General features: G+C 34.8%; 1 protein-coding gene across 1 annotated transcript in view; it reads left to right on the forward strand.

Moving 5' to 3' along the window:
• The first annotated feature begins 642 nt into the window (after positions 1–642).
• Positions 643–18,410, forward strand: part of zdhhc18b (zDHHC palmitoyltransferase 18b) — a 41,728-nt gene continuing 23,960 nt past the window's right edge. The window contains exons 1-2 of the mRNA XM_073822051.1: positions 643–1,157; positions 10,869–11,029. Of these exons, the coding sequence (XP_073678152.1) occupies positions 919–1,157; positions 10,869–11,029 (400 nt within the window). The 5' untranslated portion in view covers positions 643–918. The remainder of the gene's footprint in view (positions 1,158–10,868; positions 11,030–18,410) is intronic.

The following is an 18,410-nucleotide window of genomic DNA, read 5'->3' on the forward strand; positions in this document are numbered from 1 at the left end:
CGGTTAAAATTCTTACTGTCGGTTAACGGTTAAACTGTCAATGCATCCCTATTTCTTACCTCACCATTTTCATCCCTTGGAATTGCGTTGCTGTTATATTTCACAAAATGTGTGCATGCGCCAACACAAAAAGTCCCACAGCTGTCCCCCCCAATGTGTGATTGACAATTTCGCCCTTGTTATAGGAAGAATAAAAAATTCATAACAATAGCATTTCTTTGAAATAGAACAGGTTTACAGCAACTACGATGATTTATATCCCTCTTCTAAAAGCTACAGTAAGACTGCAATAGGTTAAGAAACATTTCTGCAATTATCTTTGCATACTGTTTATGATTTTCTCAATTCTTAGTATTGAGAAAACGAAACGTGTCTTTCTTATGTCAGTGCTTTAATCACTCCACATCCAGAGTGTTCTCACAGAATGACACGATAAACGCCATCGATGGCTAATACATCCTCCATGGGGAGCTTTCGAAAGATTATGACATGAGCGTCTATCACAGCCCTGCTGCCATGCGAAGAGCATCTGAGGACTGAAGCGTCACATCCTGTGTGCCAACCATCATCTGTGCGGCGCTATGACTATGAATATGTGCGGCTGGTCACCATTCATTGCGCTCTTCATGTAAATACCGATGAAAGCGGAACGGCAGCGTTCGCGTCCAAACAAGAAGCGTGCGTTTGCCTTTGCGTCTTTTAAAGCATAAAGCCGCTGCTTTATTGAAAAACATGTAGCGAGGACGCGTCTGTGACGCATCGCGTTACGTCACATGCTGGTAAATCCGTCGCGTTTCGTCGTGCGCCGATTGGATTGCGTTCTGTTTGCTAATAAAGCGGGACGGCGCGCGTTTTTGGGAATGACACCGTCGCGCTGCAGCTGATGTTTGATTGATGGACACTGAGCCGCCGTGAAGGATGAAAACCCGCGAGTATCAGCAAATAGATCCTCAGGCGCTCGCGACCCCTACCCCGACACCTCCACCGCGACCTCTGCCCGAGCACAAGCCCAAGCGAGCCCGGAGAAAATGGGAGGTGTTTCCCGGGAAGAACCGCTTCTACTGTGACGGTCGCATCATCGTGGCGCGTCAGAGCGGCGTGCTGCCGCTCACACTGGGGCTCATCCTGCTCACCAGCGGACTCTTCTTCATTTTCGAGTAAGTCCGCTGCCTTTGGCTGGGGTACAGCATGGTCACTAGCCTGGCGGGTGTTCAGACAGCAAGAGGTGTTGAGGAAATTGTGAGGAACACCACGATATAGGCCCAGGAAAGTCACAGGTGCATCTCAGATTTCGAGTAAAAACCTCTGTTTACACACCTGCTTCAAAATGCTCTTGAATTAGGACGTGTTTGTTAATTAAAGCTTGCTGACCATGTGAAAATGGTTATTTCTTCGCTCATGTCGTTATAAAACTGCACGAAGATTTGTTTATTTGTCTAAACCTGTTTGGTTACTAACAATGCTGGGTGGATTACTTGTAATCCGTTACTAGAGCTGAGTGGATTACTTACAAATTGTAATCCGTTACTGATACCGAATTATATGACAAAAATTGCCCTTAGTAACGTAATCCATTATGTTACACAAACTAGGTAATGTAATCAGATTACTTTTTTGATTACTTTTAGATTACTTTTGACCTAACTCAAAAGAGTAATCTTGTACCATAGTGATGAAAATACAAAGAGTGAGAAAATGTATTGAAATTAACAACATGAAGTGCATTATCATTTTGTTATTATTATTAACCTCTGTTAACCAGGTTTCCTAAACTCAGAAAAATGTCAAATAGATCATTTTAAAATAACAATCGAAATAATTAGCTTACTAAAAAATAAATATTTTATGTCATGCAATATGACCATTAACCAGTGTCAGAGAACTGTGAACATGCAAATGTGATGCTTAATTATTTAAACATTTATTTTAAAATCTCTGGGGTACTTAAGGGGGTAATTGATTATGATTTCGCTTTTTAAACTTAAAATAAATAAATGAACACTTTGGGGTGGGAATTATTTTAAATCTTTTATGCCTGTTACACTCAGCTGCATTTATTTGAAAATATGGTAAAAACAATAAAATTGTAAAATATTATTACAATTGAATACAGCAGTTTTCTCTTTGATTATATTGTAAAATGTAATTTATTCCTGTGATCAAAGCTGAATTTTTAGCATCAATACTGCAGTCCTTGATGTGATTTATCTGTTTTTCAGGATAAATAAAATTCTCAAGAGCAGGAATTATTTGAAATAAAACAGGTTTACAGCAACTATGATGATTGTAATTGGTTATCACATGGTGGGTGTTCAGACAACAAGTGTTGAGGAAATTGTGAGGAACACCACGATATAGGCCTAGGAAAGTCACAGGTGCATCTCAGATTTCGAGTAAAAACCTCTGTTTACACACCTGCTTCAAAATGCTCTTGAATTAGGACGTGTTTGTTAATTAAAGCTAGTTGACCATGTGAAAATGGTTATTTCTTTGCTCATGTCGTTATAAGACTGCACGGAGATTTGTTTATTTGTCTAAACCTGTTTGGTTACTAACAATGCTGGGTGGATTACTTGCAAATTGTAATCCGTTACTGATAACGAATCATATGACAAAAATGGTCGTTAATAACGTAATCCATTATGTTACGCAAATTAAGTAGGCTAATGTAATCTGATCACTTTTTTAATTACTTTTAGATTACTTTTGAGCTAACTCATTTATCACAATGATTTAAACAGAGTAATATTGTACCATGGTGATGTAAAAATACGAAGAGTTACTAAATAACTCTCTTATAGTAATTAACAACTTACAGTGCATTAAATATTATATTATCATGTTGTTCTTTTTATTATTAGCCTGTGGTACCAAGGTTTCCCAAACTCGGGGTTCGTAAAGGAACTGTAGGGGGTTTTGTGGGTTTAATGAAAGGCTAACAAGTAATTAAATCATAAAAATGTCAAATTAAAATAAATTATTTTAAAATAACAATCAAAATAATTCACTTACTAAAAAAATGTAATATTTTATGTATACTTGCACGCAGTATGACCATTAACCAATGTCAGAGAACTGTGAACATGCAAATGTGATACTTAATTATTAAAATATTTATTTTAAAATCTCAGGGGCACTTAAGGGGGGTCATTGATTATGGTTTCACTTTTTAAACTTTATATAAATAAATAAATACATACATAAATAAATGTACACTTTGGGGTGGGGAAGGTTTAAAATATTTTATGCCTATTACACTCGACTGCATTTATTTGAAAATATAGTAAAAATAATAAAATTGTGAAATATTACAATTTAAAACAATGGTTTTCTGTTTGAATATATAGTAAAATGCAATTTATTCCCATGATCAAAGCTGAATTTTCAGCATCATTACTCCAGTCTTTGATGTGATCCTCCAGAAATCATTCTAATATGCTCATTTGCTCGTTTATTTATTTTGGGAAATCTTTTTCAGGATAAATACAATTCTCAAAAGAGCAGGAATTATTTGAAATTGAACAGGTTTACAGCAACTATGATGATTGTAATCATTACTAATTCCAAATTACATGACAAAAAATGTTGGTAATAACGTAATCCATTATATTACACATTTTAGGTAATATAATCCGATTACTTTTAGATTACTTTTGACGTAACTCATTTATCTCAATGATTTAAACAGGATAATCTTGTACCATAGTGATCTAAAAATACAAAGAGTAAATATATTCCTTTATTATTCAATATTACTTTATTCCTTTATTATATTACATCAAGGTTTCTCAAACTGGGGTTCGTAAAGGAGCTGCAGGGGTTTGTGAGTTTATTGATATGTGCAAAATGTACAGAAATGTCAAATTAAATTAAATAATTTTAAAATGCCAACATAGTACACTTACTAAAAAAGATTGCACGAAATATGAACGTTAACCATTGTCAGAGAACCATGCAAACATGCAAATGTGTTACCTAAATATGAAAATATTTAGGGGTACTTATTACTGGTTTGAGTTTTCTTGAACTGATAATGTAACATAAGAGCATCAAGTTAAAACAACAAATTACCATTATTTTAATAAATTGTAAAACGTAACTTCTTGAGTTGAAACAGAGTATCTTCAAGTTGAGATAACTCACATTCATTCTAAAGGCAGCAGGTTTAACCAACTTAAAATGTTTTACAGTGGAGTCATTGATTATTTCACTTTCTAAACTTTAGTGTGTAATGTTGCTGTTGGAGCGTAAACAACATCTGCAAAGGTGCGATGCTCAAAGTTCAATGCAAAGAGAGATACTGGGTCTCATTCACTAATAATTGCGTGGATTATTCATATTCGTACGCACATTCAAACTTCTCACAAAAACTTTCTGCCCAATTAACATGAATTTGTTCTTATTCTGATTGTAGTGAATTTGGAGTATTCTAAATGAGTGGTCGTGTGCACGAGGTTAGTCATTTGCATAAAACACGCCCAGACCATCTCCATATAAGGGTTTTCCGCGCATACTTTCCTTACAGCCTTTTGTCACTCCCGTCAAAAAAACTCCACACAACAACCTCATATGACGCTATCTACAGATGCGCTCTCGCCAGATCTTTGAGCAATGCCGAGTGCGCAATCCTCAATATCAATTCATACACAACAAAACAACTTTTATACAGATCCAGTTGACAGAGCTTTCATTAGCCTGCTGTCATTCAGAGAAACCTCACAGCTCGAGCTATAGTCCAACTCAACTTTTCTTATCTTTTCACTATAGGCTATATACGATTAAATAATTTTAAGATGAAATATATGCATTTTATCGAAATTATATATAATTATATCATATGTAATATATAACTATTAACTACAAGCATAAACAAACATTATATATAGCCTGTATTATGTAGGTTACACTGCAAAAAAACGGCTTATCTTATTTAGTATATTTGTCTTGTTTCTAGTCAAAATATCTTAAAAAAAAAAAAAAATCTTAACTTAAGATGCATTTACTAGATAAGCAAAATGATAATATTTTTAGTCTTGTTTCCAGGGGGGAAAACTAATAATAACTATTAACAAAGTAAAATATTCTTTTAAAAAATTATTTTACTGTACTTACCCCACTGGCAGATCATTTTTCTTATTTTAAGCAAAATGCACTTAATTTAGTTTTCTTCCCCTAGAAACAAGACACAATTTCCTACGTCATTTGCTTATCTAGTAAATGCATCTTAATTTAAGAATAGACAGACCATCTTTTGCAGTGTATTAAGACTGGGCAGAGTGTGATTTTTTTTTTATTTATTTTTTTTTATTTATTTCAGTTGTTCCTATATTTGTTCTTAAATTTAGAATCAATTTTGGTATGAAAGTTTTAGCGAATCATGATTTGTTCGTGAAAACGTTCCTACGCTGCTTTCACGCACATATCTGTGTGTACGTATGCTTAGTAAATGAGACCCATTGTCTTTTGCAGAATTGCTGATTGACCATCCCTTTAAAGTAAATAAATTCGCAAAAAGAGGTTCAGATGACAAAACGTTTGTAAGAAATTGAAAGTGTGTGCATTGGAATGAGTTTGAAGGACAAAAGCCTTTCAATAATGCATGTTTAAATAACCCGACGAGTGATAATTCAGATAAAAATGAATGTGTTCATCAGCAGTTGATGCAGTGTTGAAACACTTCTTAAACCTGAAATGATTTTTGTAAATCCAGTGGTCGAATGCTGTGACTAATGACTAGTCTATGTCTGAATGTCTACAAAAATGGATTTTCTAAAAGCGGTAGACTATTTTAGAAAGGAAAGTTTAATAAAAAAGTAATTAGAGAGATTTATTGCTATAGCATTGTGTGAATAATATGTAATAATGTAATCAATAATAAAAGTAATTGTAGTCTGATTAAGGGTATTTTAAAATGCAACTTACTCTAATTGCAAGTATTTGATTTTTGTAATCCAGATTACATGTAATCAGTTACAACCCAGCTCTGTCTGTTACTTATTGCAATTTTTTTTAGCCAATATAATTAGACTACTTTTGGATTACTTTTAGTTTATTTTGACACTTTAATATGTAAAAGTGTTATGAACAATTCATTGCTGTTGCGTGAATAATATGTTATCATGTAAGCGAGTATAATGCTAGTAGTTTATGTAATATAATCTGATTACAACTCAAGTTTGTAGTCTGATTGCGTAATCCAGATTACATGTAATCAGTTACTACCCAGCACTGGTTACTTCAAGAAGTCTTATTTTGTGTTCACAGAAGAAAGAAATGGAAACAGAAATGAAAGAATTTTCTTTTTTTAAGTCAAGCATATACTACATAATGAAGGTAATATTGAACTGCAACTGCAAGATAAACAGTAGGTTTCCATTGTGACAACTTACCTCATTGCTAGTATACATCCCATTTTTATGTTATAAGTTCTTGTTAACTTACAGTTGAAGTCAAAAGTTTACATACACTTTGCGGAATCTGCCAAATGTTAATTATTTTACCAAACTAAGAGAGAAATAATAATTGAATTAAAAAAATGACCCTGTTCAAAAGTATGTTCTTGATTCTTAATACTGGGTGTTGTTACCTGAATGATCCACAGCTGTGCTCTTTTTTGTTGTTGTTGTTGTTGTTGTTGTTGTTGTTGTTTAGTGATAGTTGTTCATGAGTCCCTTGTTTGTCCTGAACAGTTAAACTGCCTGCTGTTCTTCAGAAAAATCTTTCAGGTCCCACAAATTCTTTGCTTTTTCAGCATTTTCGTGTATTTGAACCCTTTCCAAAAAATGACTGTATGATTATGAGATCCATCTTTTAACACTGAGGACAGCTGAGGGACTCATATGCAACTATTGCAGAAGGTTCAAATGCTCACTGATGCTTCAGAAAGAAAAACAATGCATTTAGAAAACTTTGGGAGGGTGAAAACTTTTAGAATTTGAAGATCAGGGTAAATGTAACTTATTTTGTCTTCTTTGAAATAGGCTTGCTGTGATAGACGGTGATGACGATGATACCGGTGTGAAGCTGCAACACCGGTTTTGTCACTTGCCCACCGTGGCACCACCCCACAACCGTCGTTTGCTATTTTTATAGTAATAAAAATTTAGTTCAGTTAAAGAACAGACAATTAAAAACTGAATGTGGCTGCTTAATGCAGTGTGCTGAACAACAGTTGCATCAGATTTCATTTATCACGTGAGGAGAGTGAGTCGAGCTGACTGACGACAAGAGAGAGATGAGAAAGACAAGACGATAGCGGATTTAGTTTCAAAACGAAATGCAAAAGATGCAAAAAATGTTAATTTTGAAAAGCCTGAATTTCGCCGTTTATCTAAGGTGATAGGAAGTGTGTTTTAAAAACATTAATTTATTTAATTGGCACCAGAGTGTTTGCAGATTTGAACTTTTATTTAAACTTAACTTGTAATTTGTTTTTTTTGTTTTTTTTGACGTCAGTGTGTGTGCCGTGCCTCCAAACTTTCTTATTCGTTCAACTATAAATTATCTATGTTTTTTTATTTTTTTTTTATTTGGTTCCACATGTTTAGCCTACTTATTTTTTAGTTTTATATAGGCAACCTTAAACTTTGTAAGTTATTTGTTATTTTATATTAGGCATATAGCATGGTGTATTGTTATTCATTTTGTTAAAGTTATATGACTCATATAGGCTAAATGAGTTTAAAGGCCTGTTTATTGTAGTTTGAGTATTGTAGGCCTATTTTGTGGTTGCTTGAATTGCATTCGATCAATTGACGCCGAATTGCCGCTAATTCAAAAGTGAAAGTAAAATGTGCACGGCACTTGAGGAAGAGAGGGAAAATTCAAACTAACTAAAAACGAACAATTGCTTTACGCAGAATTGCCGCTAAAAATGAAAGTAACATATGCACAGCGCTTTTAAGCTATTTAAAGGAACACTCCACTTTTTTTGGAAATAGGCTCATTCTCCAACTCCCCCCGAGTTAATAAGTTGATTTTTACCATTTTGAAATCCATTCAGCCGTTCTCCTACCCTGGAAATCCAGAGATCTCGCGAGAGCACAATTTGAATTGTCTCTGCAAGACACTCTGGCCTCGAGCAATGATGCATGTTACTGCAATACGTAAGCAATTGTGGGAACCAATCAAATCGGTGTATCTGATGTAGGCGGGCCAGAGGTGAGCTAAACTGATGACGACAGCGCTGCGACGTACGGAATCATTTAGTAAACATTCAAAGAGATCTATTCTACAGATGAAAATCAGTTATTTGAAACTGCTTTGGCCGCTACAAAAGAGGAACAGAAAGCCGCGCTCGAATCGTTCCTTTGCAAGAAGGACGTTTTTGCCATTTTGCCGACTGGATACGGCAAGAGTTTAATCTTATCAGTTAGCTCCGCTGGTAGTTAAGCACGAAGAGGAACAGATCCGAAGCGGGCAATGCCAGATAGCATTCGGCAGTCTCGAGTCCTGGCTGTTAAAAAAGAAGTGGTGATAAATGTTATCGAACAAGGTCTACCGGGACAACCTGATCGGGATTGTGGTGGATGAGGTCCATCTCATTTACAAATGGTAAGAATCACTTGGTAAACTTACTGTAACGAAAAACGGAACTATTCAATAGTAATACAGTAGCCTAACTGGAACAGGACGATATGTCTCGCTGCTAAATGAATAATCCACATATTAGTTGATAGTTAATGAATAGTTTGATCGGACCTAATTGTTTTAATGAGATTGATTCGGCTGTCGTAATTAATAGTTATTAATCTTGTCACATTGTTTATGTTATAACATTGAAATCCACTCTTATATGTTCACCGTCGCTCTGGATACGTCACACCATGTATTGTTGTGATTGGTCTGGAGTTATCCAATTGCGTGCAGTGAGAATTTCAAATGCATGCTTGGTGCCGCCCCTCGAGTTAGGTCCTTTTCATTGCTTGAGGCCAGACCCATAATCTTAATAGATTAGGGTCTGGATTTTTCCAGGCTACCGTTCTCCTGTTCTGGCGATATCACTTTTAGGATAGCTTTGCATAGATCACTGAATCCTATGAGACCAATAGCATCAAGTTCAAAAATGACCAACGAGTTTCGATATTTGTCCTATTTAAAACTTGACTCTTCTGTAGTTATATCGTGTACTAAGACCAGTGGAAAATGTAAAGCTGCGATTTTCTAGGCCGATAAGATTAGGAACTACACTCCCATTCCGGCGTAATAGTCAAGGAAGTTTGCTACCGTAATATGGAAACAGCAGGTGCAGTAATATCACGCAGCATATGTGCAAATGCTAACCTAACTGGGAACTAATTTCAGACGCTGCGTGATATTTCTGCGCCTGCTGTGTCCATATTACTGCAACAAACTTCCTTGACTATTACACCGGAATGGGAGTGTAGTTCGCAGCTTTACATTTTCCGCTGGTCTTAGTACACGATATAACTGCAGAAGAGTCAAGTTTTAAATAGGACAAATATCGAAACTCGTTGGTCATTTTTGAACTTGATGCTGTTGGTCTAATAGGATTCAATGATCTATGCTAAAAGTGATATCGCCAGAACAGGAGAACGGCTGAATGGATTTCAAAACAGTAAAACTCAACTTATTAACTTGGGGGGAGTTGGAGAATGAGCCTATTTCCAGAAAAAGTGGAGTGTTCCTTTAAAGGCGATGGAAAGTGAAGAAAAAGGGAAAACTCCCCACCCACTGTGATACTGGTATTATCGGTGTTGTCACACGTCGATTAACCGGTGGGAAAATTTCCTCACTGTCACAACCCTACTAGGAAACATGTAAGTATCTTCTGTAGTTTCTGAAGGGCTGTACTAAATGAAAAACAAAAACAAAAAACAATTAGGCAAAATAAGAAAAATGTACATATCCTCATTCTTCAGTACAAAGTTTTTCACCCCCAGCTCATAATGCGTTGTTTTTCCTTTTAAAGCATCAGTGAGCATTTGAACCTTCTGTAATAGTTGCATATGAGTCCCTCAGTTGTCCTCAGTGTGAAAAGATGGATCTCAAAATCATACAGTCATTGTTGGAAAGGGTTCAAATACACAAAAATTGTGGAAAACCAAAGAATATGTGGGACCTGAAGTATTTTTCTGAAGAACAGCAGGCAGTTTAACTGTTCAGGACAAACAAGAGGCTCATGAACATGTATATGTAAATGTATTTTATGTTAAATATCTTATTCAGGTCAGTACTAAATGAAAAATAACATGCATGTTGTATGATCCCTCTTATTTTAGTAAAATAATTAACATTTTGCAGTTTCTGCGAGGTGTATGTAAACTTTTGACTTCAACTGTAGCTATATGCAGTACCTTAATTGTTCCTTTCAGCTGTAAGTATTCAGTAGGCAAAATTATTACTCCAAACCGAGAATGAACTGAGAAATATTCACTGGAGCAAGATCATCTCTATTCTGATTCTTGCAATTAGAGATTGCAGTATGAATCTACACGCGTCTCTCAGGACATTATTTGTACTGAGGCCACTTTTAGAAACTTAATTAATGATGTATGGTTACTTAAAAGTGGCTCATTTAATTTTGGCGTTAATCATCCGCTCATTTTAAAGCGGATCCCTGTGGATGCCGCACATTAAGTAGATGAGTTGAGTTGAGTTTAATACTGTAGTCCAGATCATTAGGCTTATGTTATTTATTTTCAATGCACTGCAACACTTTAGACATCAGTTACTGTTTGGATCCTCTCAGTTGTTCTCTTTATAGGGCATTTGTTTAGCGTTAGATGTCGGATTGGGGATCCGCAGAGCTGCAGGAAATGGAACGGCTTAATGGAGCAGCGCAGTGTTTTAAAGCCTCCTTGTTCCACAATCAATGTTTTCCTAATTGAGGCGTTGTGTGGTTCCAGCTGCCCGTTCCTGGTGAAGCACCTCACCAGCTGCATCCCGGCCATCGGAGGGGTCCTGTTTGTGTTTGTGATCATCTCTCTTCTGCAGACCAGCTTCACAGATCCGGGGATTCTGCCCCGGGCCACACCAGAGGAGGCCGCAGACATTGAGAAACAGATCGGTAAGGGAGCACGTGTCCAGATTACTAGTGCACTGCTTACACAGCTTAATGCAATGCACACTTTTGAATATAGAGGTTCTTTATTGGAATTTCTGGTTCAGTGGAACGTTTTAATTTCATACAAAGGTTCTTTATATTTAGAACAAAGGTTCTTGCGGCTTCCATGGCATTGCTTTGAAACCCCTCTTTTGGAACATTTATTTTTAGGAGTATACATACATCAGATTTCATCTACAGAAATAAACTGGATTACTTTGCATTTTTAATCTATGTTTGGCCAAAATGTCTTTTGACAGTTGATTATATAATGAGCTAAGAATGAGACGTCTGATGTTGCTTCTGGTTCATTCGTCAAGTCTAGGGCATTGCATTATGGGATAGAGGGTTCGGTGAAGTGTGCTTTGTTGCTGCTACGTTTTTGCAAATGTATTTGCATATTCATGCATACAGATGTAGATATAGATCTACACACTTACATGCTCCTGGAGTATAGAATAAGAAAATCATGTTATTCCAAATTTTCAACTTTAAAACTGAGATTAAACTAAACAAACAACAACAAAGTACAAATTATGAATACAATTAGTACATTAAATACACTGTAAAAAATGTTTGTTTCAACTCCACTTTTTTTAATTTTCAAAAATCAAGTTTTTTCTTAGTTTATCATGGTTTTATTATGTTAGTTAGCTGTATTTTTTTGGTTGTTGTTGTTATTTTTACTTGCTTCAAAATAACCCAACTGCAGTTTGATGGAATAAACATTCACAATGAAAAAACATGGTTTTTGAAAATTGTTAAAACGTTATGTTTTTGCAAATGAACTCTTCAGGTGTTCATGCTGCCTTAATTTTTTACATTTAGTTAACTTATATATTCAAGTTGTCACTTAGTACAACTTAAGGGTGGGCAATATGGCAAAAAATATAATTTCACGATTTTGTATTTTATTTATTTGAAAAAAAAAAACACCATTTATGATTTTATCACTATTCTTTTTTTAAACTATTATTATTATTATTATTACTAAGCTGTCTGAGCAGTACAGTACAGTATCATACATACAATTATCATACAGTTAGTTCTTATTAAACCAGTTGTATTAAAGTTCTTAAAGACTTGAGTCAAGAGCAGTTTGTGATTTTTCTCTTTTGTGTTTGGTTGTTTTATTCACATTAAATGGACAGTTCATGCAAAAATAAAAATAAAAATCAGTCATTTACTCACTCTCAGAGTTAAACCTGAATAAGTATCGTAGTATAATAAGTATCTAAAAGTTATTTTGAAGAATGTGGGTAACCAGACATGATATAATATTTCTTCATAAGCTGATTGTGGAGACATTTTAATATAGCACAATAAAAAAACAACATGATATTGCACACACCTACAACTTAATATTTCAAGTTGACTGAACTTAAAATTTTAAGGCAGCATGAACACTTGAAGTTGAAACTATATATATATATATATATATATGTGCAAAAATAAAAGCATTGTTTGAAAAACTGATCAAAAGAAAAATATGTGAGTTATGTGATGCATTCCACTCTGACTTTCCACTGTTTTTCTTTCTAAACATGCACAAGACGAAAGTCTTTTGACTAGGGCTGGGCGATTTGGCCTAAAATCTAAATCTCGATTAATTGAACATTTTAACTCAATTACGATTAATGAACGATTATTTTATTTATTAATAAAATTATATTTATATAATATTTATATAGTATTTATTTTTTTGCCCTCATAGTTCTACAAGTTTTGTACAGTAAATATGTTTACATTTTTACAAGTAAGATTTTTGAATGAAGGGTGCATTACTTGATTTTAAAATAATTGAAGGAAACACACACTATCTACTATCTATGATTATTTATTGAACATCAGTGTTGAACAACTGAAATTAAAGCACACATTGCTTAAAATGAAAAGTCAAATTTTTCTTAAATTAGTGAAAATAAATAACTTGGACTTTTGGAAACAAAATGAATTATTTTCAATGTTTTTATATTAAAAGTAGAAAATAAGCAGTATTTGTTCTAAATAAAATTACTCTTGTATATTCTGTAAATACTTTTAACTGTATTAATACTGTTTAAGCTCTCCATGGACATGTCGGCGGAATAATGTAACGTATCGGAGCAGGGTCACGTGACTCCACACGCGGTAGTGTTTTTAAAGGGCAAGTAATTGAAATAATCGACCTGGAAAAATTTGATCGATTACAAGTTCTAAATGTCGATTTCGATTACTTTTCGATTAATCGCCCAGCCCTACTTTTGACTGTTGTCTTTGTGTCGTTTGCAGCATATATCATATATAACCAGCCACTCAAGTTAAAATAAGTTCAACATTAAAACAATGCATCTCTAGACTTTCCTTGTTCCTCGTTTTTTTTTCATTTAATTGCTATGTGTATCATGTTTTTTTAAATGCAAACTATGAACAGAAGTAAAAGCATTGGTTGGAAAAACAAAATAAACCAAAAAAGTAGTTTTTGAAATTGAATTATTGTTACGCTCTTAAAAATAAAGGTGCTTCAAAGGGTTCTTCACAGGGATGCCATAGAAGAACCATTTTTGGTTCCACAAAGAATCATTCAGTCAAAGGTTCTTTAAAGAACAATCTTTTCTCTTTCTTACCTTTTTATAATCTGAAGAACCTTTTTTTACCACAAATAACCTTTTGTGAAACAGAAAGGTTCTTCAGATGTTAAAGATTCTTTATGGAACCATTTGGACAAAAAAGGTTCTTCTATGGCATCGTGAAGCACCTTTATTTTTAAGAGTGTAGTTATCTAACAGTGTCTGCGGAGGGGTGAATAATCCATATGAATGAAGAATTTTGCATAAGAAAGATTTCCTAATGCAGATTTCTCATTGGGTTCAAGTTACCGGTAGTCATAAATTTGGATTTGCGGCATTGACCATCATAAAGCTATTTGGTTTGAAAGTGACTTCTTTGTGAACACATCACTTAATTTTTTGCAAACTTCATTCATCAAAACTTGCAAAGTCTTCAGATCTCTCTTGTGTGTGTGTGTGAGAATTTCTCAGGTAAAATTGAAGTCACATTTTCCATTGTGCAATGAAATTCTGCTGGCAAAGTCATCTCAATAGAAATCCAATCGATCTAAAATTTCATGCGAGAAGAGTCATTCCCCACGTGGATTTTACATCGGATTCTAGTTTGTTGAATTTTTAACACTTTACTTGCCATGTTGACCAATATAAAGCTGCTTATTTTATAAGTGATCTCTGAGTTGCTGTGCAATGCTTTCTTGCATTGCTACATTTAATAATAATGGAAAATAGACCATTTTTGTTTGAAGTTTTCAAACTCTAAGACATTTTCAAAGCAAATCTATAATAACCTTGTCTAATAAACCTGGCTTTGTGTGCTTTGAATATTGTTAGCTCTTTGATGAATTGCTTTGTTTCTCTGTTGTAAGTCGCTTTAGATAAAAGTGTCTGCTAAATGCATATGTATAAACATAAATAATAACCTTTTTTGAGAGGATGAGTCTAAACTGGCTGTCTTGTTTCCAGCCAAAATATCTAAAAATTCTTTAATCAAGAAGGATTTTCTAGACAAGTAAACATTATTTTCTCGTTTTCAGAAAAAACAAGTCAAAATTAAGTGAGTTTTTGGTTAGAACAAGCTGCCAATGGGGTAAGAAAAAACGTCTTGTTTCAAACAGTAAACATTATTTTTACCCCATTGGCAGATTATTTTGCTTGTTTCAAGCAAAAACGCACTTAATTTTGACTTGATTTGAAAATCTTTTTAAAATTGTGCATAATTTCTGCTAATGTGACCTCACTTTAAGACATTTGCAAAGCAAATCTATATAACCTTGTCTAATAAACCTGGCTTTGTGTGCTTTGAATATTGTTAGCTCTTTGTTGAATCGCTTTGTTCCTCTGTTGTAAGTCGCTTTAGATAAAAGTGTCTGCTAAATGCATATGCATAAACATAAATAATAACCTTTTTTGAGAGGATGAGTCTAAACTGGCATCGTTTTAGCTTCTAACAGAGAAAGCTGCATTCGAGGCCCTGAATACGCCTTTGAACAGCTCCGGATGTGCTGCCATCTCTTCATCTCCATGACAAATTAGAGGACATTCTGTGCTAATTACAGAGGACAGCACTGACACGATGACTGCCACATGACAGAATGATTGTCATGAACGCACTCTCCCCCAGGACTCAAAATGAGATCTTAACCTGCTCAATAGTAATACATTCATGTCCGGTTGTTGCAGTGAGACGTTTGTTACTCTCTGAACAAGGTCACATGATTTCGGTGCATGCAGACTCCATTATTATCCATTATTTTGATGTCCTCCAAACAGAAACATAATCTGCCAGTCAGAGAGCTGAAACGGTCTGCAGTTAATAGTTTTAATAATAATAGTAAAAACAATCATCGTAACAGAAATTCTGCTCTGCTCAAGCTGTTCAGACTGACGTGTTTGTGAGGGACTGGGAAATAGAGAAGTGTGTGATGTATCATTTTCTGTAACAGGGTTTTTTTTCTGGCTCAAGGCAAATTTATAGCCGTCTGACGTCTGTCTTGCTTTCACACTTATGACCTTCACCACAGACTGTTCCTGGAATAAAAGCTTAGTTTGTGTGTAGTTTTACATCTGTAATGCGTGTTATTTCTGACTGGCAAATTTGACATATTTCATTGTCACCATGTTTAAGTTGAAGTTAAATCAGAATTGATCCTTCGCCAGTAGTGAAAAAGTACCTGAAAGCTATACTTAAGTAAAAGTATACATACATTGCAAAATGTTTTTGTTATTATTATTATTTGTCTTGTTTCCAGCCAAAATATTTAAAAATTCTAGACAAGTAAAATTCTTGTTTTCAGAAAAAAAAGCAAGTCAAAATTAAGTGCGTTTTTTGCTTGAAACGAGCTAAATAATCTGCCAATGGGGTAAGAAAAATAATCTCGTTTTCTGTTTGAAATGAGATTTTTTCTTACCCCATTGGCAGATTATTTAGCTTGTTCTAACCAAAAACTCACTTGATTTTGGCTTGTTTTTTTCTGAAAACAAGAAAATAATGTTTACTCGTCTAGAAAATTTAGAGATGTAGATATTTTGGCTAGATTTCTTACAAAATCTAAGTAAGAAAAGCATTTTTTTGCAGTGTACAGCTTAAGTAGCAAGATTTCAGAATTCAATTGTAACTTTTTTATGCAGGTTGTATTTTTGGGTAAGAATAAGAAGCACTTCATCCGGTGCTTGGTGTCTTTCATTGCATAAAACATAAAAAATTCTGTTCTGAAATCTGCATCTGAAATGGCATTTAGATGCATTTACAGTTTAATGTGTCTCAGAGGGGACATGAATGCATTTAAACTGCCGTTATAGATACATAAACAGGCATAATGTGTTTTTTTTTTATCAAAAAACATTGAATACTAATATTTGAAATAATTTATGAGACAAAAAAATAGTTAAAATGTGAAATTAAAACCGCCAGTAGGTGGACTATTAATGAGTGAGTCATTGAGATTCAACAGATTCACTCAAACGGCTGATTTATTCAGAAACAAAGCATTTGACTGTTAATGAGTGAATCACTGAATCATTTTTATCAACTGTCAGTTCGTTCAAAAAGCTGATTCATTCAATAAGTAAACACCGTTCATTGCTCAGAGACACAAAACAGTGCTGTGATCTTTGTTTGGAACTATTTTCGTTGGCAAAATTCAGCAAAAACAAGCAGTGTAAAAATGTATAAAAATGATTCTTAAATGTGTTATCATGCTGATATGTGCAGAAAAACGGTACTCATTGTACGATATAGATTAAGTTAATTATATTAAATTAGATAAATATAAAAAGCATGACCAACGAGTTTCGATATTTGTCCTATTTAAAACATGACTCTTCTGCAGTTATATCGTGTACTAAGACCGGCGGAAAATGTAAAGATGTGATTTTCTAGGCCGATAAGATTAGGAACTACACTTCCATTCTGGCGTAATAGTGAAGGAAGTTTGCTGCCGTAATATGGCCGAAGCAGGCGCAGTAATATCACACAGCGCCTGAAATTAGTTCCCAGCTAGGAATCTTCCAATGTGATGAAGTTAGCGTTTCCACATGTGCTGCGTGATATTACTACGCCTGCTTCGGCCATATTACGGCAGCAAACTTCCTTGACTATTACGCCGGAATGGAAGTGTAGTTCCTAATCTTATCAGCCTAGAAAATCACAGCGTTACATTTTCCGCCGGTCTTAGTGCACGATATAACTACAGAAGAGTCAAGTTTTAAATAGTACAAATACCGAAACTCGTTGGTCATTTTTGAACGTGATGCTATTGGTCTAATAGGATTCAATGATCTATGCTAAGCTATGCTAAAAGTGATATCGCCAGAACAGGAGAACGGCTGAATGGATTTCAAAACGGTAAAACTCAACTTATTAACTCGGGGGGGGGGGGGTTGGAGAATGAGCCTATTTCCAGAAAAAGTGGAGTGTCCCTTTAAGAGTCTAACTTGCAAGTGCCAGGCCACTGATTCGCCAAACCTGCTTTCCTGCAGTTCGTAGTAATTAACGAATAAGCTTCGGGGATATGTATCGGAGTAAACGTATGCATTTTAATTAGGAAATGTAGTGGAGTAAAAGTAAAGGTAGACTGAAATATTGACAAATAAAACAGATAGGAGAGTAGATGAACTTTGGTGGACAGTTAAACTTGAAAAATTGTGTATTGACGTTTTTCTGTGGTTGAAATCAAATACAATCTGATGTTCATTCATGTTTATGTTGTGCTTTAGGTAAATAAGAAAAGACGGCTGGTTCACGTGTTGATTGATCTAATAGGGCAGTACGAGCTATCCTGACACATTAAAGAGCCACAAAACAGAATTAATTGTTTGAATTTCTTAAAAACCCAACATTTTTAAGTTGAGACCTCGTTTCATATCAGAAGTAACCTGCTCTGTCTTGTCTGTCGGCGTGTTGTCTGTTTCCTCTTTGTTCCACAATTTATTTTTCACTGAGTAAGAACATGATGTGCATTGTTTGTTGGACACAGCAACAGTAACTAAGGAGGGTGGGTTTTTATTTATTTAATTAAACAGGGGAATTCCTGGTGACAGATATCAAGCACTGTTTGTTTTTGAGAGCGTTTGAGGATCAGTTCGATGTAGGATAAATGTTGTCGTTGAATAGATTGGAATCAAGCATGTAAGAAATGAATCAAATTCTGGTGCAGAAAACAGAAAATCACAGATTAGAGGCCGTTCACAAAGAATGTGTTTTTGCATTCCATTGCACTGGTTTACCATTGTTTTTCTGTGTAAACATGCAGAAGATGAATGTCTTTGACTGTTGTCCTTGTGTTTTTGTGGCCTGT

Source organism: Garra rufa, chromosome 17 (assembly GCF_049309525.1).
Source record: "Garra rufa chromosome 17, GarRuf1.0, whole genome shotgun sequence".
In the NCBI taxonomy this organism is placed as follows: Eukaryota; Metazoa; Chordata; class Actinopteri; order Cypriniformes; family Cyprinidae; genus Garra; species Garra rufa.